Consider the following 24257-nt stretch of genomic DNA (forward strand, 5'->3'; position numbering starts at 1 on the left):
AGATGCTAAAATGTAATTTATTCCTTTGATGCAAAGCTGAATTTTCTGCATCATTACTCCAGTCTTCAGTGTCACATGATCCTTCAGAAATCATTCTAGTATGCCGATTTGCTGCTCAAGAAACATTTCCGATTATTATCAAAGTTCAAAACAGAAACCATGATCTATTTTTTCAGGATTCTTTGATGAATGAAAAATAAATAAATAAATATCTTTTGTATCATAAATGTCTCACTTTAGATCAGTTTAATGCATCCTTGCTGAATTAAAATATCTACCACTTTGTTTTTGCCAAGAGTATTGCAGAGCATTCTGGGAGAGTCTAATCCATTAAAATACCATGTTTCTTTAGAAGTGAACAGAATATATATATATAAAAAAGAAAACTGATAAAATATAATAGAAAACAAAATTCCATCCATTGTTATAATGCCACAGCGATGCATGAAAATAAAATAACCCAAGAATTGTTTTATTATGGTGGACAAACATTGCGGGTGAAGTTCCAGTACAAACTATTTGAGCTTTTGAGAAAAGCTTCACATATCTGCGCACCGCCACCAATCCTCAAAACACTATAACTGAGCGCAATAATGACCCATCTCGCATAGATCTCCAAAAAAGATTCCATGAAAATGGCCACAAAATACAGGACTGCATGGCAGTATAATTCCGGGCTTCTCCGAGTGGCAAGAAATAGACGCGACTACAGGCGTTTGTTTGTTAGAGCTCGAAGAACAGAATATGCGTGTGGGAGGCTGACTTCCTGTGGATGTCTGAGCAGAAAAAGAAACTCAAGTCTTATTGACACACTATGTGACACATAGAGAAGGTGAGAAAGGAGGTCTGGATCATGAAGCGCTTTAAGTAGCAGAGAAAACTAAAACAACATGGACATACTTCAGCCATATGACAGTGTTTAAAACACAACTCAATATTTTGAGTATCTGCTATTAATTGACACAAAAAGCATTTTTTCCCCAATCACAGGAACCATCATTTCAAACAAACAAAAGCCAAAATGAAAACAAAACTGACCCTACTTATTTTGTGCTCCAACACAATTCAATCGTCAAAAATTGTTCCATATTTAAGCAAAATGTTTATCGAAATCATATTGAATAACATTAACTAACAGCAACTCAAATTCAATGGCCAAATAGCAACTCGGTGAAGGTCTATGACCTTTATGATACAGATCTGTGGTCACACTGACACAGATGCGCGTTTGAAAAGGCAAGTTTCACTTCTGCTGAGTTCGTACAGGGAGCTGAATCATGCGTGAGAGCACCCGTAATTGAAAACTCACAGATAGATGCAATCATCATTACACGGGAACCGGAAGCAGATAAAGTCATGGCACGACGCCAACATGAGGATAGATGTCAAAATGGCTTGAGGGCCTGGCTGCAGGCCAGACGAGACGTATCCGTTACACACTCTGTGTGAAGGAGAAAAGAGTCAAAGACAACGGCAAATCAAAACACACCCGACCCAGGTCTCTTCTACTCACCAAGGCTGCATTTATTTGATCAAAAATATGGTAAAAACAGTAACATTGTGATAGATTACTACAACTTGAAATAGCTGGCTTCTGTTTTAATATATTTTTTCTTGTGATGTAAAGCTGAATTTTCAGCATCATTACTCCAGTCTTCAGTGTCACATGATCCTTCAGAAATCATTCTAATATGCTGATTTGCTACTTATTATTATCAATGTTGAAAACAGTTGCGTTTTGTGAAAACTGAGATACATTTTTTTTCAGGAATCCTTGAGAAATAGAAAGATGTCTCTTAATGCATCTTTGCTGAATAAAAGTATTCATTTCTTTTTTGCAATTTACTTGATCAATAAAAATGTCCCTGGCCTTACTGTGCACCATTCTGAGAGGGTCTATCTATTCTAGCAAAACAACGACCTGACCAAATAAATGCACTGACAGTTTAGTGACAATAGAGTCATAAATCAAGGGGCGCAGATGGAAAAAAATGTGGAGCCCAATATTGGCTTTCAGCTTCCATTCTTTGTGTCGCCATTTACGGCGGTTTTCTGAGCAAACAGATGGGCTGACAGCTAAATAATGGGTGAAGAACGGCTTGTCAATATCAATCAGAATGGGAGCGATCACTCAGTCACATGACTGGAGACAAAACGCGTACGACGCGGCAAGCGAGGAGCATCTTGCATTGTTCTTGCTCGAGGCCTGTTCACTATTTTCAAATGGAACTAACTACCACTTTATAACGCTCCTAATTGGCACATTTGTTTGGAATAACTAAGACAGCTCTTATTTCGGTTGTAATTTGCGAGTTGAAGTCCCACACGTCGTTCAGACGGAACATCTGTGACAATGTAATTGGTGTAAAGATTAGCCAAACTGCTCTGCTGAACAAGACGCCTTCACTTCTGCATTCAGTGCATCTATCTCTTCAGAAAAAGGATTTTTAAGGACTTTCCCTGAGAGTATGTTACACAACAACTTTCTATGTTTTACTAAAAAGCACAAAGATGCAAACTTTAAGATGCATTCACAACAGCATGAGCTAAGGATGGACGTTCTCAGAAATGACACTACAGTTGGGTCAAAACTGACAGTAAACATTTATAATGTTACAAAAGATTTCAAAGAAATGCAGCTCTTAAAACGTTATCAAAGAATTAAAAAAAAAAAAAGACACTGTATCAGGGTTTCCAAAAACCACAGCACAACTGTATTTAACACTGATAATAAGAAATGTTTCTTCATTCCTTCCAATCAGCATATTAGAACGATTGAATATTATTATAAATGCTCTATATAAAACTTAATTCTTATTCTTTTTATTATATACACATGTATAATTCATATTTTAAAATGTTCTAATTCAACTTCAAAATTTTACCATTTTTAAATGAAAACAAATACTATTGTTACTAATAATATTTAAAATATTTATTTTTAAAGATTAATGTTAAAATGTAATACATTTGTATATTATTAAAGAGACAAAATGGGTCTTTAATAATAATAATAATAATAATAATAATACCATCAATAATAAAAACAATAATACTAATTAATAATAAAATATTTATTATTATAAGAAAATATAATAATAATAATAATAATAATTTATTGTATTTTTAACAAATAAAATGGAGCCTTGGCAAGCCTAAAAATCTTCTTTTCAAACACATTAAAAATCTTATGGATCCCAAAATATGGAAGGAGTAGTGTATATCTAGGGTTGGGAGTCAAAAATCAATTCCAATTCCAGAATTGGATACTTGTTGTAACATTAAAATTTAAATTCCACCTATCAATTCCTGTGTGCGCATCTTTTATTTAGGTGGCGAAAAGGGGCTGTTAAAAATGTATTTGTCTTTGATTGATTCATTCATTTATTCAAGAGATTCATCCAGTAATGAAATCTTGAGTGAGTCATTGAATCATTCCATTCATAAATTCCATGAGATTTTGTTTAGTTGTCTTATATTTTTTTCTTCAGAATTATGAGAGAACAACCTCCGTTTAAAAAAAAAAATTTTTTTTAAAATCTATTTATCCAGAATTGTGCAGCTCTATTTTGCACACAAATAGCTCTTAATCGAGTCCAATTTTTATGTAGCCGGCTGATTTTTGTTCATGGTATTAGCAGCAATTAAATGTTTTGCAAAAAGAGACAGAATAGACTTTTTTTTTTTGGTCATACTGGAATCGATAAGCAGATTCGGATGTATATCACCAAATAGGTGATTTTATATATCCGTCACCACCAGCCAGAGGCCCTGCCCATCAAACGCACACTTCAGCAGGAGTGGCAAAGACAAAACAGTTATGTTTAGACACTAAAATGTGGAAGGCAGCGATGAGGGCAAGACAAGGTCAGCATGTGAGAGACACCAGAGCAGCTGTGAGACGTATCCCAGATCGACAGCTTTAATATGGCACAGGTGACAAGCTCCGGGCTGAGCACTGCGAAGGTTTGATATCAGTCTGCTGAAGTGTAAAAGATTAGATAAAAGACTGTCTGTCCGTGCAAAACACCCACACGTCACTGTGATATCCTGGCCTCTGGATACAGCTCGAGTCCTGTGTTCAACTGAGGAATCATTTGTGTAACTCTACAGTCAAATTAGACCTAAGTGTGCAATTCAGAGAAAACGTGTCCGTTTTGTTACAGCCACTTAAACTGCGCACAGGAATCATCTCAAGTAGCTGCGAGCCCAAAGCAGAGCTCAGATGAGACTGTTTGCGCTCTGGCCATAAACAAACAGAAGTTGAGCGGCAGCACAGACAGATACACATCTGAGGAGCTCCAAACAGACAAAGACGCTTAATATCAGTATTTAAGGCTGCCATTTTGAGCCTGGAGGTCCTTGAGGTCACTTTACTCGCGGGGCCCGTCGAGACTTGCAGTGCAGTAGGTCCATAAAGAACCAGAGGCCGAACGCTCCAACATTAATAGCAGGTTGCCCAGCTGTGCCGTCTCTAACTAATCCTGCATGGCTGTAATTAAAGCACACATCAAATGCGCATTAAAATCCCAGCGGCCCCAGTCACGGGGGAGACTCGTTAAGACTCAGAGGTTCCAATTCCGCCCCATTCCACAAGCCCAAAAAGACTCATGGAGCACCTCTGATAACTTTCCAACCCTTTAATTTTTCCGTTCTGCAAATTTGTGAAAAGCGATGTCACATTTACGGTGACGGATTGCGCATGTGGCTCCTTCATCGGGAGCAGATGGAAAAAAGGTCATCTCGCCTTGACGGATGGTCTTAGTAGACTAAACGATATGCAAAGACTTATTCGAGATGTTGGAGAAAAATGCAAAGCGCTTTACTCAAAACTAGCAGAAAATGGGAAGGAGCCGCTTCACGTCGTCTGACTGAATCCAAAGTCTATTTGAAAGAAAAAGAAGGAAATCCAGATAAAACATAAAAGAGCCACACTAAATATCAGTTTCCTTTCCCTTTTCCATAGTAAACACCTGAAGATGTAGATGGAGCAACATGCTCGGGTCACATCTCACTCCAAAATCAAATCATATTTCTGCAGGATAAAGACTATTTTAGAACCATGATGACTTTTTGCATTGTAAAAATGATTCTCATGAAAATGAAGCAAATTAACCGCAATGCATCCAGATCTTTTTACTTACAACAGTCAGTCATTCTCGATACATTTTCAACACTGCAAAACAGTAGTTTTTACTCCATTACATCTAAATAACTGTAAAGACTTGATTTAATTCAAATCAGATTAATAATCATTCAAATATAAATATAAATATATATATATAAATTAATATATAGTAATAAAAATGATTTTTGGAGTAATGAGAACTGATGGTAGCAAACGTTCTTAATTTTCATAAATATCAATTATATCGTTATATTTTATAATGTACTTTATTAAATGTAATTTTGTAACACTTTACAAAAGGATTACATTTGTTAACATTATTTAACTAAATTATTAAAATCAAAAGTCTGTCTGTTAATATCATTTAATGGACCTGACATGACCTAACAATAAAGAGTTGTATTTTTATTAACTAATGTTAACAAAGATGTATTGCTCATTGTTACTTATTGCAATTACTAATGTTAACTAATGGAACCTTATTATAATTTTTTACCATGTAATGAAATGGAAAAAAACCTGGATGAAAATTTATAAGAATCTTAAAAAAAAAAAAAAAAAAAAGGAAGAAGAAGAAAAATCACCACAATCACAGAAGAAATTCTAAATGAAAGCATCATGGTAATGAGAACTAGGTCTTAATAAACTGCTGGAAACATCTGGAAAATGATGTCAAATTTGTAATTGTTAAATTGTAAAATGTTTTAGTTTTTGTGTAAAATATGACGGGCATGTTCTCTGGACAGTGCAGAGATTCACTTGGATGCAAATGACTCCTTTTTACAAAGCATTTCTCAGTCTTTTCATGTTCACAAAAATTGAAGGGGAGAAAGAGGCCATCACAGCAGATTATGAACTCCATCCATTGAAGAGACGATGACTCATCCCATCTCTCCAAGGTCAGAGGTCACCCTTTCAAAAAAGTCACTGTCCAAAGCTTCATTTCCTATGAGTCACCCCATAACAGCTCTGATAAAACAGCTGATCTAGACCCACCATCCCTGGACAGCAGCGACGGGCTGTGCTCCACTATTGCCCGGCTCTCTCTGTAATACCTGGTCAGGTATCGGCGAAACCCTTTGAAAGATCAAAGCCGCCTGGGAGTTTTGATGGTGAAAAGAACGCAGGCCTTTTTTGATTCGCTACAACCTATAATTTCCAGGACCGGAAAATTGCAGCTCTGCGAGTTCAATGAAGAGGCTGATTTCAAACAATATGCATTAGAAACCTCGAGCCTGAGCTGCAGGAAATATACCACACTAATAATTATGCAAATGGTCACGTGATCGCCATCGTTTGGCCCTGTAATTTTACAAGCGTATCCAGGTGTATTGCACGTTCTTACCTCATAGGACCAGACGCATTGGACGCCGGCAAATCGGCGCACGCAGCGGCCCACCTCCACGTCCTCGTGGGTGGTGTACATCTCCTGCAGGCACTGGCGGATGTGGGGCACCATCCTGCGCAGCACCTCGCGGCTCATGATCACGCCAGGGCCGCCCATGCAAAAGTTCTCGCCCGGCTCCAAGGCCAGCTTGCCCAGTTCGTCACGGGCGCCCATGCCCGTCTGGCCGAGGAAGATGGCCTCGCTGCTGTTGAGACTCCTCAGGAAGCTCTCCAACTTCTCGCTTTTGATGTAGACGTCGTCGTCGGCTCGCATGAACCACTCGAACTGGTCCAGATAGTGGTCATGCATGTACTTGAGCATCATGAAGGATTTCTTCTGTGGAGGGTACGAGTCGTCCACATTTTGCAGAGCCACGATGGGGATGGGGATCGTCGTGTCTGAACCCTCACTGGAGAAAAACTCCACCTTGCCCGGGATGGTGTTGGCCCAGGTCCTACATAATGCAAAAAAAATTAATTAAAAATTATTAAAAAAACAAAAAAAAGGGAGAAGTGTGTGTGAGCACTGTAATACAAAGGAGATGATTCACTAAATAGTTCAAATTAGTGATCAACCAATATATAATGACCATTATGTTACCCGTATATCACAATATAATTACTTGTGCTGGATATTCAACCCCAAAATGTTTTATATAGTACCCAACAAAACACTAATGTCTCTTTTTCAGTACTCTAGTGATTCAAATAATTCTTGAAAGAATCTTCAAGGTACTATTATTCATTTAAATAAATAAATAATAAAATGTTACTCTTCTTATCGATGCCAAAATCTTCTGAAAACTGTGCTTTTAAATGTTAAAAGTAACTTTGGCCATATTAAATATTTTATATGATTTTTTTCCAGCAATTTTGCGTAAAAATTCTCAAATCATCATTAAAAAGTATTATAAGGCATGTGTAGGAAAAACGGTTTTGTTTTTGTCACTGAATATGACTGAACAACAACAACAATCAAATTATTAGTCATCTAAATTATTTTTATTTTATATTTTATTAGACATTATACAAATTAAGAAAAAATAAATATATTATTGTTGCAATAATACCGTTATATACTGTAAAATAAAAAAAACAATAATAGTAAAATTACAATACTAATTTATTGTTGCAATAATACTATTGCGCTATAAAATAAAATAAAAATAATACTAATGTAAAATTACAATACTAATATTTATGTCTTAATTTCTTTGCTCTTAAACATTAAAACAGAGCTTTTTATTTTGGTGGAAACCGTAAAACCAAGATCTTAAAGGTTCTCTTTTGGTGACAACAAATTTATAAACAAGTCTCATTACAAATTTGTGAAGATGGCTGCGCATGTTGGGATTTCAAATGCACGTTAACACCCAACGTACACGAGCAAACTCACACTGCTTGCAGAGTGCAGCTTTTACTGTGAGACACTGAAAACACCAGACCATGAGCTGCTCACGTGTAAATGAACACAGTGCCACACATCACTCAGGGATTTGGTCACACTTCAGGTCCGAAAATACAGAAATCCATATAAATATGGAAAATCCTAATTGTGTACTGTAAATTTCAGCATCAATCATTTAAAAACAAACAAACAAAAACCTTGGTTAAATGCTATTTGGAGTAGAAGTAACACCACAAGTTATTATCAGATTGATTAAAAGATTAAGCAAGGAGTAGCATTAGGATGACTGACATGGTTTAAAAACAAAAGTCCCAAGTTGATTCACTATAAACATGTGGAAAGAAAACCGATAAACTAAATGCAGCACTCAACACGAGGATAAAATGCCAAATACTGTCATGACCCTGTAGGAGGACGCTCACAGCAGCTAAATCAATTCAGCAGAGCTTCAGGAGATGCACACGGTTTAACACTGCAGACAAGCGAGCACGAGCCTCTGAAATACACTCAGTGTCCCGCATGTCAGCACGTGGAAAAGCTGCACTGTTTTCCTTCAGATAATATCCACTCTGCTTGCCAACATCACAGTTAACCAAAACCCTACTTCCTGTTCTCTGCAAACTAAAGGGGAACCCAGAGATACCGTGTTAACCTTTCGCACACTTCTGCAGTGCAGACATGGTGTCAGTCTGACATTCAGCACTCAAAACCGGAGAAACTGCCAAGATCTGCTTTGAAAGACAACCTTGTTCATTTTCTTGCATGAAATATGCATGCATCTTGCTTACATACGCAAATCAAACAATGCAATGAAATAACGGAGACTGCAGACCAGGGGAAGTAATGTGGTTTTGAGAGCATCTTCAAATCGCTCCTGTGCAGAACTATAACTGCAGGAAATACAGCAACAAGAGAATTAGCCATCATAAATACTCCCATGATGCTCTGGCTTTTCCACCAAGGCCAGCCCCGGCAATTCACCACGAAAAACCTCTCCGGTGAGGAATTACTGCTGATTAAACGCATGACATAAATGCTTGCTTCAGCACATCTCTGTCCTCTCCATCCTTATACAAATTACCATGGTAACCACCACAGTCTCTGCCAAAGCACCACACAAATACTACTCCTATAATAATAATAATAATAATAATAATAATAATAATAATAATAATGTGGTAACCTGGCATTAGTCAAAAGTGCCATTAAAAATGAGAGGAAGATAGTGAAGGCTTCATATACTTGAAGATTTAATATTAAATTATTATGACTTTACAGAACTAACATTATGTAGTAACTATAACACCGTGGCAGAAACTACAGTAATCATGGTGATTCTTTGTTTCTATAAACCCAAAAAGAGGAAATAAAGCTGACTTAAAATGATTCGGCATAAACCCCGTTCTCTCTTTCCAGTTTGAGAAAGACCATGTATGAAATTACTACAAGTACAGAAGTAAAATTACACAACTATGACACCTTGGAGGAAATGATGGTTACTATGATTCTTCGTACATGAATTTATTTAATTATAATGCTGATTAAACAGCTGAAATAAAATGATTCAGCATAACTTCTCTCCATCCATACCATAATTTACATTTATTCATTTGGCAGATGAGTGATTTACCATAAGATGGCAATAAACACGAGAAGTGCCTGCTATACAAGGTTTGAGTCATCTTTCAAATTAGTAAAAGCTAGGACAAGAATTTACCATGGTACCTACTGTCTCTATCAAAAACCATACAATTACTTTTACAACTACAATAAAAGTGTGTATTTTTGTTTGTAAAAATATTTTTGTAAAAATATGTCAATTATTTTTTGAGAAAGATGCTATAAATTATTTTGACTTTACGCAAGTTAAAAAAAAGAAAGAAAAAAAAAAAAGATTACTATGGTGATTTCTTGTACATGGATGCATTTAATTACATATAATTCCCTTACACCAGACAAAAGAAATAATAGCAAAAAAAAAAAGAAAAAAATATTTCAGCATAACCTTGGTCTCTCTCCATCCTTAACATAATTTACCATGGTAACCACTGTCTCCACCAAATTATCATAAAATTACTGTTATTGTAATTTTACTGTCATTTTTTTTTTTTTTTTTTTTTTTAAAGATTATGTATTAAATTATTTAGACTTTACAGAAGTACAAATTAACTATGCCATTTCGGCAGCAATTACGGTATGGTGCTGAATTATGAATATTTTCCCCGCATACACGCACACAAAACAATAATAAACTACCTAAAAAGCTGAAATAAAACTTTTCTACATCCCTACCATAATTTACTGAGGTACCCACTTTCTCTGCCAAAAGTTACTACGACAACAAAACTATTTTTTCCCCAAAATTTATTTTAAATAAGATCCCGTATTCAATTATTTCTACTTTACAGAAGTAAAAACTAACTGACATTTCGGCAGAAATTACGGTTTCCATGGTGATTTCTTGTACACAGACGAATATTTTCCCCGTCAACACACGCATATTCTATTTGTTTTTTTACACAAATACCACGGTCTAAAAAGCTGAAATAAAATATCTCCAGCATAGCCCTGACTTTGCTCCATCCTTACCATGATTTATCTTGGTAACCACTGTCTACACCAAACCCCCCCCAAAAAACACGAATATTATCGTTACTACTACGTTACAACGATAAATCTGTGGCAACCAGCACAGTAACTACGTTGTAACTCTGCCGTATTTGGGCGGAAATTACGGTTACCATGGCGATTTCTCATACGCATCAAAATAAAATACCTATCCCCGACTTCTCTATATCCTTACCATAATTTACCGTGGTAACCACTTTCTCCGCCAAGAGTTACTACGACAATAAAACTTTTCCCCCCATTTTCTTTTTAAAATACAAATCGTATTCAATCATTTCAACTTTACAGAAGTAAAATGCTAAAATGACATTTCGGCAGAAACTACGGTTACCATGGCGATTTCTCATACATGGACAAATTATTATTATTATTTTTTAACACAAATACCACTGTCTAAAAAGCTGAAATAAAATATATCCAGCATAGCCCTGACTTTTCTCCATTCTTACCATGATTTACGCCAAAAAAAAAAAAGAATCTCATCATTACTACTAACCTTACACTAAATCTGTGGCAACTAGCACAGTAACTACGTCGTAACTCTGCCGTATTTGAATTTGAAACGCGTTGAATTACGAATATTTTCCCGCATACGAAACAATACTACCAAGTTAACTAAAAAGCTGAAATTAAATATCTATCCCTGACATCTAAGTAAAAACTAACTGACATTTCGGCAGAAACTACGGTTACCATGGTGATTTCTCCTACACTGACGAATATTCTCCCCCCACCCACACGTTGTTGTTTTTTTACACACATACTGCAGTCTAAAAAGCTGAAATAAAATATCTACAGCATAGTTTACACAGTATTTTCTCCATCCTTACCATGATTTACCTTGAAACAAAAAACATGAATGTTATCGTTACTTTACTACTAGTTACAACGATAAATCTGTGGCAACTAACACAGTAACTACGTCGCAACTCTGCCGTATTTGGGCGGAAAGTACGGTTACCATGGTGATTTCTCGTACGCAGACGCGTTGAATTACCTGTACGCTGCCACGGCGCGGTTGTTGAGGTACTTCTGCGCGGTCATAACGCCCACGAACAGGAAACTGCTGGACCGGGGCACCGCGGGCTTCTCCGTGCCGGGCATCAGCGCCCCTCCGTACTCCTTCTTCATCATCATCATCATCCCCGCTCCTCCTCCGCAGCCACCCGTGCCTCCGCCGCTCGCCCGCCGCTTGTGACCCGCTTTCTTCAGCTCGGTGGCCCGGGGCAGGATGAGCCTGGACGCCAGTGTGAACCCGACCACCAGCCCCAGCAGCACGCTGAACCACGACCTGCGGCTTCTGCCTGCCATTTCAGCGTACGCTCACACCTCCGGTTCGCTCGGGGCTTTTATGTCTTCACGCCTTCGGTTTTTTTAAATGCCACCCGCTGCTGCAGTCCCGTCCAGAACGCTGGGTTTGGGTCCGAGCATGGTCACCGCTGATCACCGTTTACCGCCGCTGCTGAGTACGTTGCAGCGCTCCAATCCCCGTAGATCACCAGCCACTGCCATCTAATCGCCGACTATCCGCTCCTCGCGAGCCACGATCGGCTTCGTGAACGTATCTCCGTCGCTTCGCGCCTAAATCGGTGATTAGTCAGGAAAAATGAACGGTCTGCTGTCTCGAGAAGTGCGGCTGCATCCTCGTTCTCGCGACTATCTCGCCATTGTGAGTGAGCGCGAGCGCTTGAAACGCGTCTGCGGCAACGCGGCTTAGCCGTCGAGGGTTTTTGACACGCTGGAGGCGCCGTAGCTCGTCGCTGATTGGCCGAGCGGAGTGGCTGAGCACAGTTGGCTGATGACGTTCCATGCATGGGAAAAGCGGTGGGTCGTTTTTCGCGTGAACTGAAACTTCTTTTGTAAGATTCACCAAAAAACTGTAGTCAGTTTTATTTATTTAGAAAAAAATCTGTTGTTTATTTTCAAAAAAACATACAATGGAATTTGATTTAATTAATCGTATCATGTATGTAATAAAGGTACATTTTGTCAAACCAGAAGCCATTTGTCTATTTGCTTTTACAGAATTATAGAACTTTAAAACTAGATTTAAGTCTCAGTATAAAACGTTGTTGATGATGCACATTTACTTCCGAAGAGAACAAATAATAATAAATAAATAAAATAAAAAATAAGAGGGTTTTTCAGACAAAACAGGTATAAAACTGGACAAAAGAAAAGTTTTTGTATCTATGAATTATTCTGGAGTAACCTTTTCAACATTTTCAGAGGTATTCATCTTTTTTTAGGTGCAACCTGCCTTTTCCATTTCATCACAAAATGTTTATTTCTCTTGCCTATCTCTCAAAAAGCTAGACAAAAAAAATTTAAATATATTTATTTTAATTGTTAACAAAATTTAGCAATCACCTCGAGGCTTATTTAAATATTTTCTCACCATAAATATATTTTTGATACTGCAATATAATAAGTTTAATCAGGTCAAGCTCAGTTTTTTATATTTAAAATTCAATATAATAATTCTATATTTATATTTCATATTTAATAGTCAGATGATGATTTCCTAATCATAATTCTATAATTTTGTAACGGAATTCCTCGCTTTTATAGAACTGTGACGGAAACCGTTATGTTCTAAATCACGTGCTAATCTCGCCACCTAGTGGATAAAGTGTGTCCTCGCGAGATCATAGTTTGTATTTTAGTCAGGTCCTTCCTCTTCTGCAGTGTTTTCATGTCGCAACGACGTATATGGATAAAATATATAACAAGATGGACATATTATTTTTATTTTATTATTATTATTTTTTAAATGTCATAATTAACTGAGCATTAGGGTAAATTTGAATAATTTGGATAAAAGCCTCTGCTAAATGTAAATTTCACTACACTGCATGGATGTGATTTTCTACTGATAACTTCTACTGACTGACTTCTATAGAGTGTTATTTTAGTATCAAGATAACATTGTTTATATATATATTTGAATAATATAATAGTAATTCCGTTTTTGTCACTTATTTGTTTTTTAAAGATGTCTATAGTTTTTATAAATATTTGCTCTTTTTTATTATTTTATTTTATTTTAGTAAATCAGTTAAAATAAATGAAAACGAAGTGTTGCTTAGGCAACTAACTGAAATAAAACAAGTTGGGTTTTTTTAAGTTAGTTTATGAAAATGTTTTTTTAAAACGGTTTAGTTAACTATAATAATCCTGCTATCATGAAATACTAAAAATCTGTAATGTGTTTTGAAAAAAATTGTTTTCCCTTTCTCTACGTCCTAAAAATCTCTTTCCTATTTCTTATTTATTGAAAAGTACACATTGCTACTTTGATGGTCCTGAAACAGGATAATACAGTGAATTGTGTAGTCCTGACAAATAAGACAGACAAACACGGAGTAAGTATGCATTTTTATTCTGAGAAACTATAAAGCGAGAACAATACAATGACTTTGATACGTCATTCCTAAAGAAATAGCAAAGACCTCACACCACATACAGCAGGCTGCTATTACACATCACTAACCACTGCATCGATGGATCTGTCACAAACCTTTTTTGCAACAGAATACAAACATTTCAATGATATAAACATAGCACTTTGCATTTACTCTCTCTAGGTGTTTATTTAGCACAGCCTTCATAAGTGCAAAAAGCTAAAAACAGGAACACGATTATTACTGAAAATCATCAGCCCGCCCCAGGAGTATTAATACCTTTGATGAGGAGGCGTCATTAGAAGCTGTCAATCATACAAACAGGCAATAGCTTCTTAATCATAATGTGCATGAAAGTGTTTAAAACACACAAGTTAAAAGAACAGTCAAAAAGTAGAAATGTTGCCCTTCTTGACTCACCCTCATGTTATTCTGACTGCAAATGCACCAAAAAAACCCCGTAAAAGACGTAGAAAATTGTCCAATCAACCTGTGCACTACACAATATTTTAAGTCTTCTGAGTTCATACAATAGTACTGTTGCATTGAAAAAAGTAACAGCATACAGGACTGGAACGACATGAGTGCATGTTAGAAAGACAATGCATAAGTCTATTAGCCTGTCACCAGAAGAAATTAAAGTGTGCACGAAGACCCTTGTGTAATACAACCATATTTGCTATTGTCCTGTGATGAGAAATGATAGCTTCATTCAGATAATATTTGTGTGTTCCTATGGAGGGTCAAGGGGTCAGAGGTCAGTCTGACCGCACTTTAACCTCATCCACCCGCGGACGGGCCTCTCCTCCCGGGTCTCCAGGAGCACGTTCCTCCTCCGTCTCCAGACAGAGGACTGTATCCTACAACACACACACACACACACACACACACACACACACACTTTAGTCAAACAACAACAACAACATATACATATATAAATACATGTGTGCCATGGTGTATATATATATATATATATATATATATCATACTTCAAAATGCGATTCATTATTCATTATTTATTTCAATTTACTTCTATAACAATATTAAATAAAGAAAGTACAGTAAAAAATAAAGACTGAATATTATGAATATTATGTGCAATTAACCAACAATAATAATTCTTTCCTGTGAAATACTGGAACATACCGGAAAACTAGTACATGTTTTGGGATTAGTGCATTTAAAAATGGCGATGGCACAAATAAATACATAAACAAACAAACAAATTAAATGAATGGGTGAATTAGAAAAATTCAAAACAACATGAGGATGAATAAATTATGAGGTTTTCATTTAATTTATATTATATATATATATATATATATATATATATATATATATATATATAAAAACCTGAAGAAAAAACCCCGAGTCCTATATCATATTGTCGATTTGCTAACTGTTTTCAAAACTTGTGGAAAATAATTAGGCAAGAACTGTGCCATGCTTTCAGAGTGAGAACACTGAACAAACTGTAAACAATCATTATGAATGAATATATTTTAATTTCTAGTCTTTGATGTTGGTCAAAAGTTTCGGTTTACAAAATATTAGAAAACAGCAAATAAACAGACAAAATTCTTGACCACATTCAGATATACATGAAGAGAGAGGGGAAAAAAGTTCACATCATTGTTAATAAAAAAAAACAAATGTTTAATGTACTTTAATTTACAAAAAAAAAAAAAAAAAAAAAAAAAAAAAAAAAAAAAAAAACCACTTATTGAAACAAGTGCTGTCAAAGCGTCAAAACAAAGTATGAACGAATCTGAAACATTGACAACGAGCGAACATATCTACGATCCATTCATATGAATATCTTCCTGCATGTCGTCATCGCCTCCATTTTCTCCCTCCGCTCCCTGCATGTCCTCATACATGGGCCCAGACTCCTGCATCTCCTCCTGGACCTCCTCCTCTTCCTCTACCATGTCAGATGCTCCTGAAAAAGGCAAACAAAAGACATGTGAGAAGCTTAATCGTTTTTTTAATCCTTATAAGGAAACCAAATATGTCCCATTGCTTATTAAAAGTTGTTTGATTGAACAAAATGCAAATCAGCTTTTCAGAAAAGCCTCAGTCTGAGACTCAAGTGAGCTATACTTTTTATTTGCAAGAAGTTCACTGCATCAGAGGTACAGATTTCAGCTAAACTGAGCTACCCACAGGGTCCCCACTCCTTACTAGTGAACTTCCATCACTCTTCCCATCATTTGTGATTACTAAATAATATGTTTGTGTAAGTGCATATTAAAAGTAATACCTGATCTCAGCTCTCGGCCCGGGATCTGTCCGGACTGCAGGAGTCCCTTCAGCCGCTCAACTTCAGCCAGTGAAGTGGCATTAGCAATAGCATTCTACACGCAAACAACATAAGTGACACAATATTATATCAGGACATCAACCTATATGAAGTACACAATAAATTGACATTTATATATACTGTATATAAATACTATACTATGTATACTATAATTCAGCAAGCATGCATTAAATAGATCAAAAGTGACAGTATTTCATTTCCATTTCACATAGATGCTGTTCTTTCCAAGCCTCTATTCATCAAAACATCCTGAATAAAAATGTATCAGGTTTCCACAAAATTATTAAGAACTTTTTTCAACATTGATAATAATAAGGAATGTTTCTTGAGCAGCAAATCAGCAAATTAGAATAATTTCTGAAAGATCATGTGACACTGAAGACTGGAGTAAAATTCAGCTTTGCATCACAGGAATAAATTACAATTTAAAATACAGTAAAATAGAAAAGATATTTTAAAATGAAATATTTCACAATATTACTGTTTTACTGCAGCCTTGGTAAGCATAAGAGACTTCTTTTAAAACAAAAATATATGAAAAATAAATATCTAAAAAAAAAAAAAACCTCACATAGAGTATACATTACATTGTGTATATTGTATTAAATATATATTAATATTATAGAATATATATTCTAGAATTTAAAATCCCAATGTTTGTGTAGAACATATGTACGAACACACACAAGGGATTCATATATTATAGAATATATATTCTAGAATTTAAAATCCCAATGTTTGTGTAGAACATATGTACGAACACACACAAGGGATTCATATATTATAGAATATATATTCTAGAATTTAAAATCCCAATGTTTGTGTAGAACATATGTACGAACACACACAAGGGATTCATATATTATAGAATATATATTCTAGAATTTAAAATCCCAATGTTTGTGTAGAACATATGTACGAACACACACAAGGGATTCATATATTATAGAATATATATTCTAGAATTTAAAATCCCAATGTTTGTGTAGAACATATGTACGAACACACACAAGGGATTCATATATTATAGAATATATATTCTAGAATTTAAAATCCCAATGTTTGTGTAGAACATATGTACGAACACACACAAGGGATTCATATATTATAGAATATATATTCTAGAATTTAAAATCCCAATGTTTGTGTAGAACATATGTACGAACACACACAAGGGATTCATATATTATAGAATATATATTCTAGAATTTAAAATCCCAATGTTTGTGTAGAACATATGTACGAACACACACAAGGGATTCATATATTATAGAATATATATTCTAGAATTTAAAATCCCAATGTTTGTGTAGAACATATGTACGAACACACACAAGGGATTCATATATTATAGAATATATATTCTAGAATTTAAAATCCCAATGTTTGTGTAGAACATATGTACGAACACACACAAGGGATTCATATATTATAGAATATATATTCTAGAATTTAAAATCCCAATGTTTGTGTAGAACATATGTACGAACACACACAAGGGATTCATATATTATAGAATATATATTCTAGAATTTAAAATCCCAATGTTTGTGTAGAACATATGTACGAACACACACAAGGGATTCATATATTATAGAATATATATTCTAGAATTTAAAATCCCAATGTTTGTGTAGAACATATGTACGAACACACACAAGGGATTCATATATTATAGAATATATATTCTAGAATTTAAAATCCCAATGTTTGTGTAGAACATATGTACGAACACACACAAGGGATTCATATATTATAGAATATATATTCTAGAATTTAAAATCCCAATGTTTGTGTAGAACATATGTACGAACACACACAAGGGATTCATATATTATAGAATATATATTCTAGAATTTAAAATCCCAATGTTTGTGTAGAACATATGTACGAACACACACAAGGGATTCATATATTATAGAATATATATTCTAGAATTTAAAATCCCAATGTTTGTGTAGAACATATGTACGAACACACACAAGGGATTCATATATTATAGAATATATATTCTAGAATTTAAAATCCCAATGTTTGTGTAGAACATATGTACGAACACACACAAGGGATTCATATATTATAGAATATATATTCTAGAATTTAAAATCCCAATGTTTGTGTAGAACATATGTACGAACACACACAAGGGATTCATATATTATAGAATATATATTCTAGAATTTAAAATCCCAATGTTTGTGTAGAACATATGTACGAACACACACAAGGGATTCATATATTATAGAATATATATTCTAGAATTTAAAATCCCAATGTTTGTGTAGAACATATGTACGAACACACACAAGGGATTCATATATTATAGAATATATATTCTAGAATTTAAAATCCCAATGTTTGTGTAGAACATATGTACGAACACACACAAGGGATTCATATATTATAGAATATATATTCTAGAATTTAAAATCCCAATGTTTGTGTAGAACATATGTACGAACACACACAAGGGATTCATATATTATAGAATATAGATATATTCCAAAAATATATTTAAAGTGGAAACTCTTGAGTGTTTATATAAGCATGTATGTATATAGAGTATCTCAAAGTAGTGAGTACACCCCTCACATTTTTGTAAATATTTTATTATATCTTTTTATGTGACAACACTGAAGAAATGACACTTTGCTACAATGTAAAGTAGTGAGTGTACAGCTTGTATAACAGTGTAAATTTGCTATCCCCTCAAAATAACTCAACACAGTCATTAATGTCTAAACCACTGGGCACAAAAGTGAGTACACACCTATATACAGGTGCTGGTCATATAATTAGAATATCATCAAAAAGTTGATTCATTTCACTAATTCCATTCAAAAAGTGAAACTTGTATATTATATTCGTTCATTACACACAGACTGATATATTTCAAATGTTTATTTCTTTTAATTTTGATGATTAGAGCTTACAGCTCATGAAAGTCAAAAATCAGTATCTCAAAATATTAGAATATTACTTAAGACCAATACAAAGAAAGGATTTTTAGAAATCTTGGCCAACTGAAAAGTATGAAAATGAAAAGTATGAGCATGTACAGCACTCAATACTTAGTTGGGGCTCCTTTGCCTGAATTACTGCAGCAATGCGGCGTGGCATGGAGTCGATCAGTCTGTGGCACTGCTCAGGTGTTATGAGCCCAGGTTGCTCTGATAGTGGCCTTCAGCTCATCTGCATTGTTGGGTCTGGTGTCTCTCATCTTCCTCTTGACATAGATTCTCTATGGGGTTCAGGTCAGGAGAGTTTGCTGGCCAATCAAGCACAGTAACACTATGGTCATTGAACCAGCTTTTGGTACCTTTGGCAGTGTGGGCAGGTGCCAAGTCCTGCTGGAAAATGAAATCAGCATCTCCATAAAGCTTGTCAACAGAAGGAAGCATGAAGTGCTCTAAAATCTCCTGGTAGATGGCTGCGTTGACTGTGGACTTCAGAAAACACAGTGGACCAACACCAGCAGATGACATGGCAGCCCAAATCATCACTGACTGTGGAAACTTCACACTGGACTTCAAGCAACATGGATTCTGTGCCTCTCCACTCTTCCTTCAGACTCTGGGACCGTGATTTCCAAATGAAATGTAAAATTTACTTTCATCTGAAAAGAGGACTTTGGACCACTGAGCAACAGTCCAGTTCTTTTTCTCCACAGCCCAGGTAAGACGCTTCTGACGTTGTCTCTGGTTCAGAAGTGGCTTGGTAGCCCTTTTCCTGAAGACGTCTGAGCGTGGTGACTCTTGATGCACTGACTCCAGCTTCAGTTCTATCCTTGTGAAGCTCTCACAAGTGTTTGAATCGGCTTTGCTTGACTGTATTCTCAAGCTTGCGGTCATCCCTGTTGCTTGTGCACCTTTTCCTACCCAAATTCTTCCTTCCAGTCAACTTTGCATTTAATATGCTTTGATACAGCACTCTGTAAACAGCCACACCTTTCAGTAATGACCTTCTGTGACTTACCCTCTTTGTGGAGGGTGTCAATGTTCGTCTTCTGGATCATTGCCAAGTCAGCAGTCTTCCCCATTATTGTGGTTTCAAAGAACAAGATATACCCAGAATTTATACTGTAGGGATGGTCATTTATTCAAACTCAAATGTAAATATTCTAATATTTTGAGATACTGATTTTTGACTTTCATGAGCTGTAAGCTCTAATCATCAAAATTAAAAGAAATAAACATTTGAAATATATCAGTCTGTGTGTAATGAATGAATATAATATACAAGTTTCACTTTTTGAATGGAATTAGTGAAATAAATCAACTTTTTGATGATAATCTAATTATATGACCAGAACCTGTATATGTGCGTGTGTGTGTGTTAACTCAGTTCTTGCATACCTTGATGGCTTCAACATCTGCAGCCGTCGGCCCAGTTTTCTTCTCAGTCTGAAGTGCTGCTCCTGGAGTAAACCTGAGAGCAAGAGAGGACATTTGGTGTTGAGACAATGTAACCGCGTTTATGTGCCTCTGCAGCCCTTCAACCGCTGTTCCCACAATCAGTGTAGTATCTGGAGTATCTTATCAATGTGAATAGACTGATACGAGACAGAAAAGCCTTGAACCAGCTCCCCTGAGAAACACTGCTGAAGTTTGACATGGGCATTTAGGTTTTAACAGCCAATTGAGTGTCAGTTTTCATTCTCTGAGCTGCTGGGTTCAGAACTACCACAGTCCAGTAATTCAGGAGAGCTGTGCTTGATCAAGGAGTTTCATCTTACGTTTTGGTTTGCTTGGCAATATCCTTTGCAAGCTGAGCACCTCGTTTGCCTTTGAACATTTTTTCAGCCTCCTGCCGTTCCTACAGTGATACATCAAAGAGTTAAAGCAGACGTTCACAACAGACCATGACATGGACCACGACCCCGTTCTTCATACGTGCATTAATGAATGATCTCAACCGAACCAATTCAGTCCACATGTGCATTTAAAAAACAAATGATGACTATAATATCAGATGTACTATGCAAAGTATGAAGAACAGGGCCCAGAGTGACACTACAGTGATAAATAAGTCTTCCAGAAATAATCTGTCCAAAGGAAACAGTATGCATTATCAGTCAGTTTGTTAATTGTTAAATAACAAATTAAAAGAATAAATTCAATACAAAAATATTAGTAACCAATATTTAAGCCACATTGCATAAGTGTAAAGTAAAATGTATTTGCATCGTACAATATTTAACAAGATTAATATCTCCTTCACCGATATTGATCAACAAACGCTCTCTATTATTTATTCTAAATAGATGAGCATTAGACATTTTAGCAGAAACAATCTGCTAAGAATAAACAGTCCTAAATTTGAACAAAAACATGAACTTGTTATAAAAATATTTATTTTTCCCCTGAAATATATTGTTTATTTAAAACATGATGTAGACCACCATTCAAAAGTCCAAACTTTTCAAAAGGTTTAAGTCTCTTCTGCTCACCAAGGCTGCATTTATTTGATCAAAATACAGTAAAAACGATAATTGAGAAATATTTTTACAATTTCAAAATCACCATTTTCTAAGTGAAAATATTTTAAAATGTAATTTATTCCTGTGATGGAAAGCTGAATTTTACTCCAGTCTTCAGTGTCACATGATCTTCAGAAATCATTTCTTATTATTAACAATGTTGAAAACAATTGTGCTGCTTTATATTTTTGTGAAAATCATGATACATTTAATTCAGGATTCTGAATGAATAGAGATGAATAAGTTCAAAAGAACAGCATTTTGTATCTTTTTTGACCAATTTAATGCATCCTTGATGAATAAAAAGGATTCATTTATTTTGAAAAATCTTCTGAATGGTAGTGTAGTTAAAAAATAATAATAATAATAATTTAATCACACCTTCAGTTTGACCTTCTGGAAGTCCAGAACTCGGATCTGTGGAATTTTATTGATGACATATAATCTGTAATGTTTCTTGTTGGTAACTGGATTCCTGAGGAGACTATAGAACAGAAAAACAGCTCATTTGATCTCAAGTTAAATCATTAAAACACATTTAATAAACACATGCTGTTTATTCAGCAGGTACCTGAGGAGGGTCAGTGACTTCACAGTTGCAAGAGGATCCAAATCACCCTGTTGAGAACCAGAAACAACCACTTGATCACAATTCAATTAAACCAAACTTTAAAGCTCAAAGATCGATTGATTGATAATTGTGCATAAATGCAGATCTAAGGTTGGACTCACCAGTTCTTGAATGTTGTTGCTTGTGAGAATGAGCTCCTTCAGGCTTGGTAAAGACTGCTCCAGGTTCTCTCCAATACGACTGCAACGAGCGAGACAAAAACAAAAACCATAACTTTCAAGATTTTTTAACTCCGTTTCATAAGATGTGCAACAAAGGAATACGATTAATGTCTGTTTGCAAGAACAGTGCTGAGCAGCATACCATGATATTACGATAAACAGTGTACAACGTGTCCATATATGACCGTGGAGCACAAAACCAGTCTTAAGTCGCTGGGGTATATTTGTAGCAATAGCCAACAATACATTGTATGGGTCAAAATTATTATTTTATGCCAAAAATCATTAGGATATTAAATAAAGATCACGTTCCATGAAGATGTTTTGCAAACCTCCTACCGTAAATACATGAAAAAAATTATTTTTGATTAGTAATATGAATTGCTAAGGATTTAATTTGGACAACTTTAAAGGCGATTTTCTCAATATTTAGATTTTTTTGCACCCTCAGATTCCAGATTTTCAAATAGTTGTATCTCAGCCAAATATTGTCCGAACCTAACAGACCATACATCAACGGAAAGCTTATTTATGATGTAACTTATAAATCGCAATTTCAAAATAATTGACTGGTTTTGTGGTCCAGGGTCACATATGACGATAAACAGCGTATAACATGCGCCAATATGATAAATATCAGTCTGGTTCCCTCACCAGATCCGGTTGTTGTTCAGTAGCAGTGTTTTGAGTCTCTTCAGCAGCGGGAACCCATCCAGTTTTCTGATCTCATTATCGGACAGATCAACGGTATCAAACTGATCGAGTGTGGCGCCCAGATTCTCCAGCACAGGGATCTTATAGCCTACAAACACACGATCTGGAGTTATTCGCACATAACGCACATAAATGAGTGATTCGCGTACGAGCGATGGCGCTGGACTCACCGCGCAGGTCGAGCTCTCTGTCCCGCACAGGGTTGGTGTACTGCGCCGCCTGCTCGATTAACTCCGCCGTCAGCTTCACCATGTCAGCCGCTGAGAGGAACGATCTGTGAGGAATGAGTTTGAGCCGCGAGAAATGAGTTTTATCAAAACTTTATTACGAACGTCTAGCATTCGCACACACGCTGCCGTCAACGGAAGCGTCTGTTTTGTTCTTCTCGAGACAAACGCCACGTTTGCAAGAAAACTGCAGCGCCACCAGGCGGACTGGAGGAGAAATGCGCTGCAGCGCACAGACTATTAGCGCCAGTACTGCACACAGATAAACACAAAAGGTGTAAAGTGTAAAAATCAAACTAAACTTTCAGCAGATATGTATTTAGAAAAAAGCAATTGTATATAGTAGTTAAGTTCAAAATTTAAATATATACATAAACATTATAATGTTATTATAATATAGTATATATAATTAATAAAATATAATTATTATATCGTAAGGTTTAGCCTATTATTTTTTACCTCTAATCCAAAGGTTTAAACAGATTAAAAATAAAATACAAACTATGAAAATCTAGAATAGCACAATACTCGACATATCCACCTCAGCAGATGTTATTTGCCGTGTAAATAAAATAAATGAAAATTCTAAATGTAAGAAATGTTCAGTTTATAATTTTCCTTTTTTTTTTTTAGCCTTTCATAACATCTTAACATTTCATCTTGAACGTTCTCTCAAGATAGCACAGTAATTATTTTTGGCTATTATGCATTTAATTAGTTAAATTTGTAACACAATTTGAAAAAACATACTGAACTTGAAATGACTGA

The 24257-nt window shown here is 35.5% G+C and overlaps 2 protein-coding genes across 2 annotated transcripts in view; both read right to left on the minus strand.

Annotated features, from left to right (window-relative positions):
• Positions 1 to 12297, minus strand: part of chsy1 (chondroitin sulfate synthase 1) — a 73441-nt gene extending 61144 nt beyond the window's left edge. Inside the window, exons 1-2 of the mRNA XM_058782004.1 lie at positions 11548 to 12297; positions 6474 to 6969 (exon numbers count right to left, since the gene is read on the minus strand). Coding sequence (XP_058637987.1) covers positions 6474 to 6969; positions 11548 to 11861 — 810 coding nt within the window. The 5' untranslated portion in view covers positions 11862 to 12297. The remainder of the gene's footprint in view (positions 1 to 6473; positions 6970 to 11547) is intronic.
• A 3352-nt stretch (positions 12298 to 15649) lies between these two features.
• Positions 15650 to 23675, minus strand: snrpa1 (small nuclear ribonucleoprotein polypeptide A'). Its single transcript, XM_058780475.1, has 9 exons — positions 23433 to 23675; positions 23203 to 23350; positions 22489 to 22567; positions 22328 to 22374; positions 22138 to 22240; positions 21013 to 21092; positions 20633 to 20705; positions 16218 to 16311; positions 15650 to 15896 (listed from the first exon to the last, which is right to left on the minus strand). The coding sequence occupies exons 1-9, from the start codon at positions 23512 to 23514 to the stop codon at positions 15751 to 15753; spliced, it is 852 nt and encodes a 283-aa protein (XP_058636458.1). The 5' UTR covers positions 23515 to 23675; the 3' UTR covers positions 15650 to 15750.
• Positions 23676 to 24257: the final 582 nt, after the last annotated feature.

This window comes from Onychostoma macrolepis, chromosome 07 (genome assembly GCF_012432095.1).
Source record: "Onychostoma macrolepis isolate SWU-2019 chromosome 07, ASM1243209v1, whole genome shotgun sequence".
In the NCBI taxonomy this organism is placed as follows: Eukaryota; Metazoa; Chordata; class Actinopteri; order Cypriniformes; family Cyprinidae; genus Onychostoma; species Onychostoma macrolepis.

What these genes read in the sequence shown, in the direction of transcription:
- snrpa1 (XM_058780475.1), bottom strand. Translation starts at nt 23,514, where the DNA reads ATGGTGAAGCTGACGGCGGAGTTAATCGAGCAGGCGGCGCAGTACACC. An exon ending in TCCAGAAGGTCAAACTGAAG is followed by an intron (nt 21,093 to 22,137) that starts GTGTGATTAAAT and finishes GTATCACTGTAG; the next exon opens with GAACGGCAGGAGGCTGAAAA. An exon ending in ATTGCCAAGCAAACCAAAAC is followed by an intron (nt 20,706 to 21,012) that starts GTAAGATGAAAC and finishes TCTTGCTCTCAG; the next exon opens with GTTTACTCCAGGAGCAGCAC.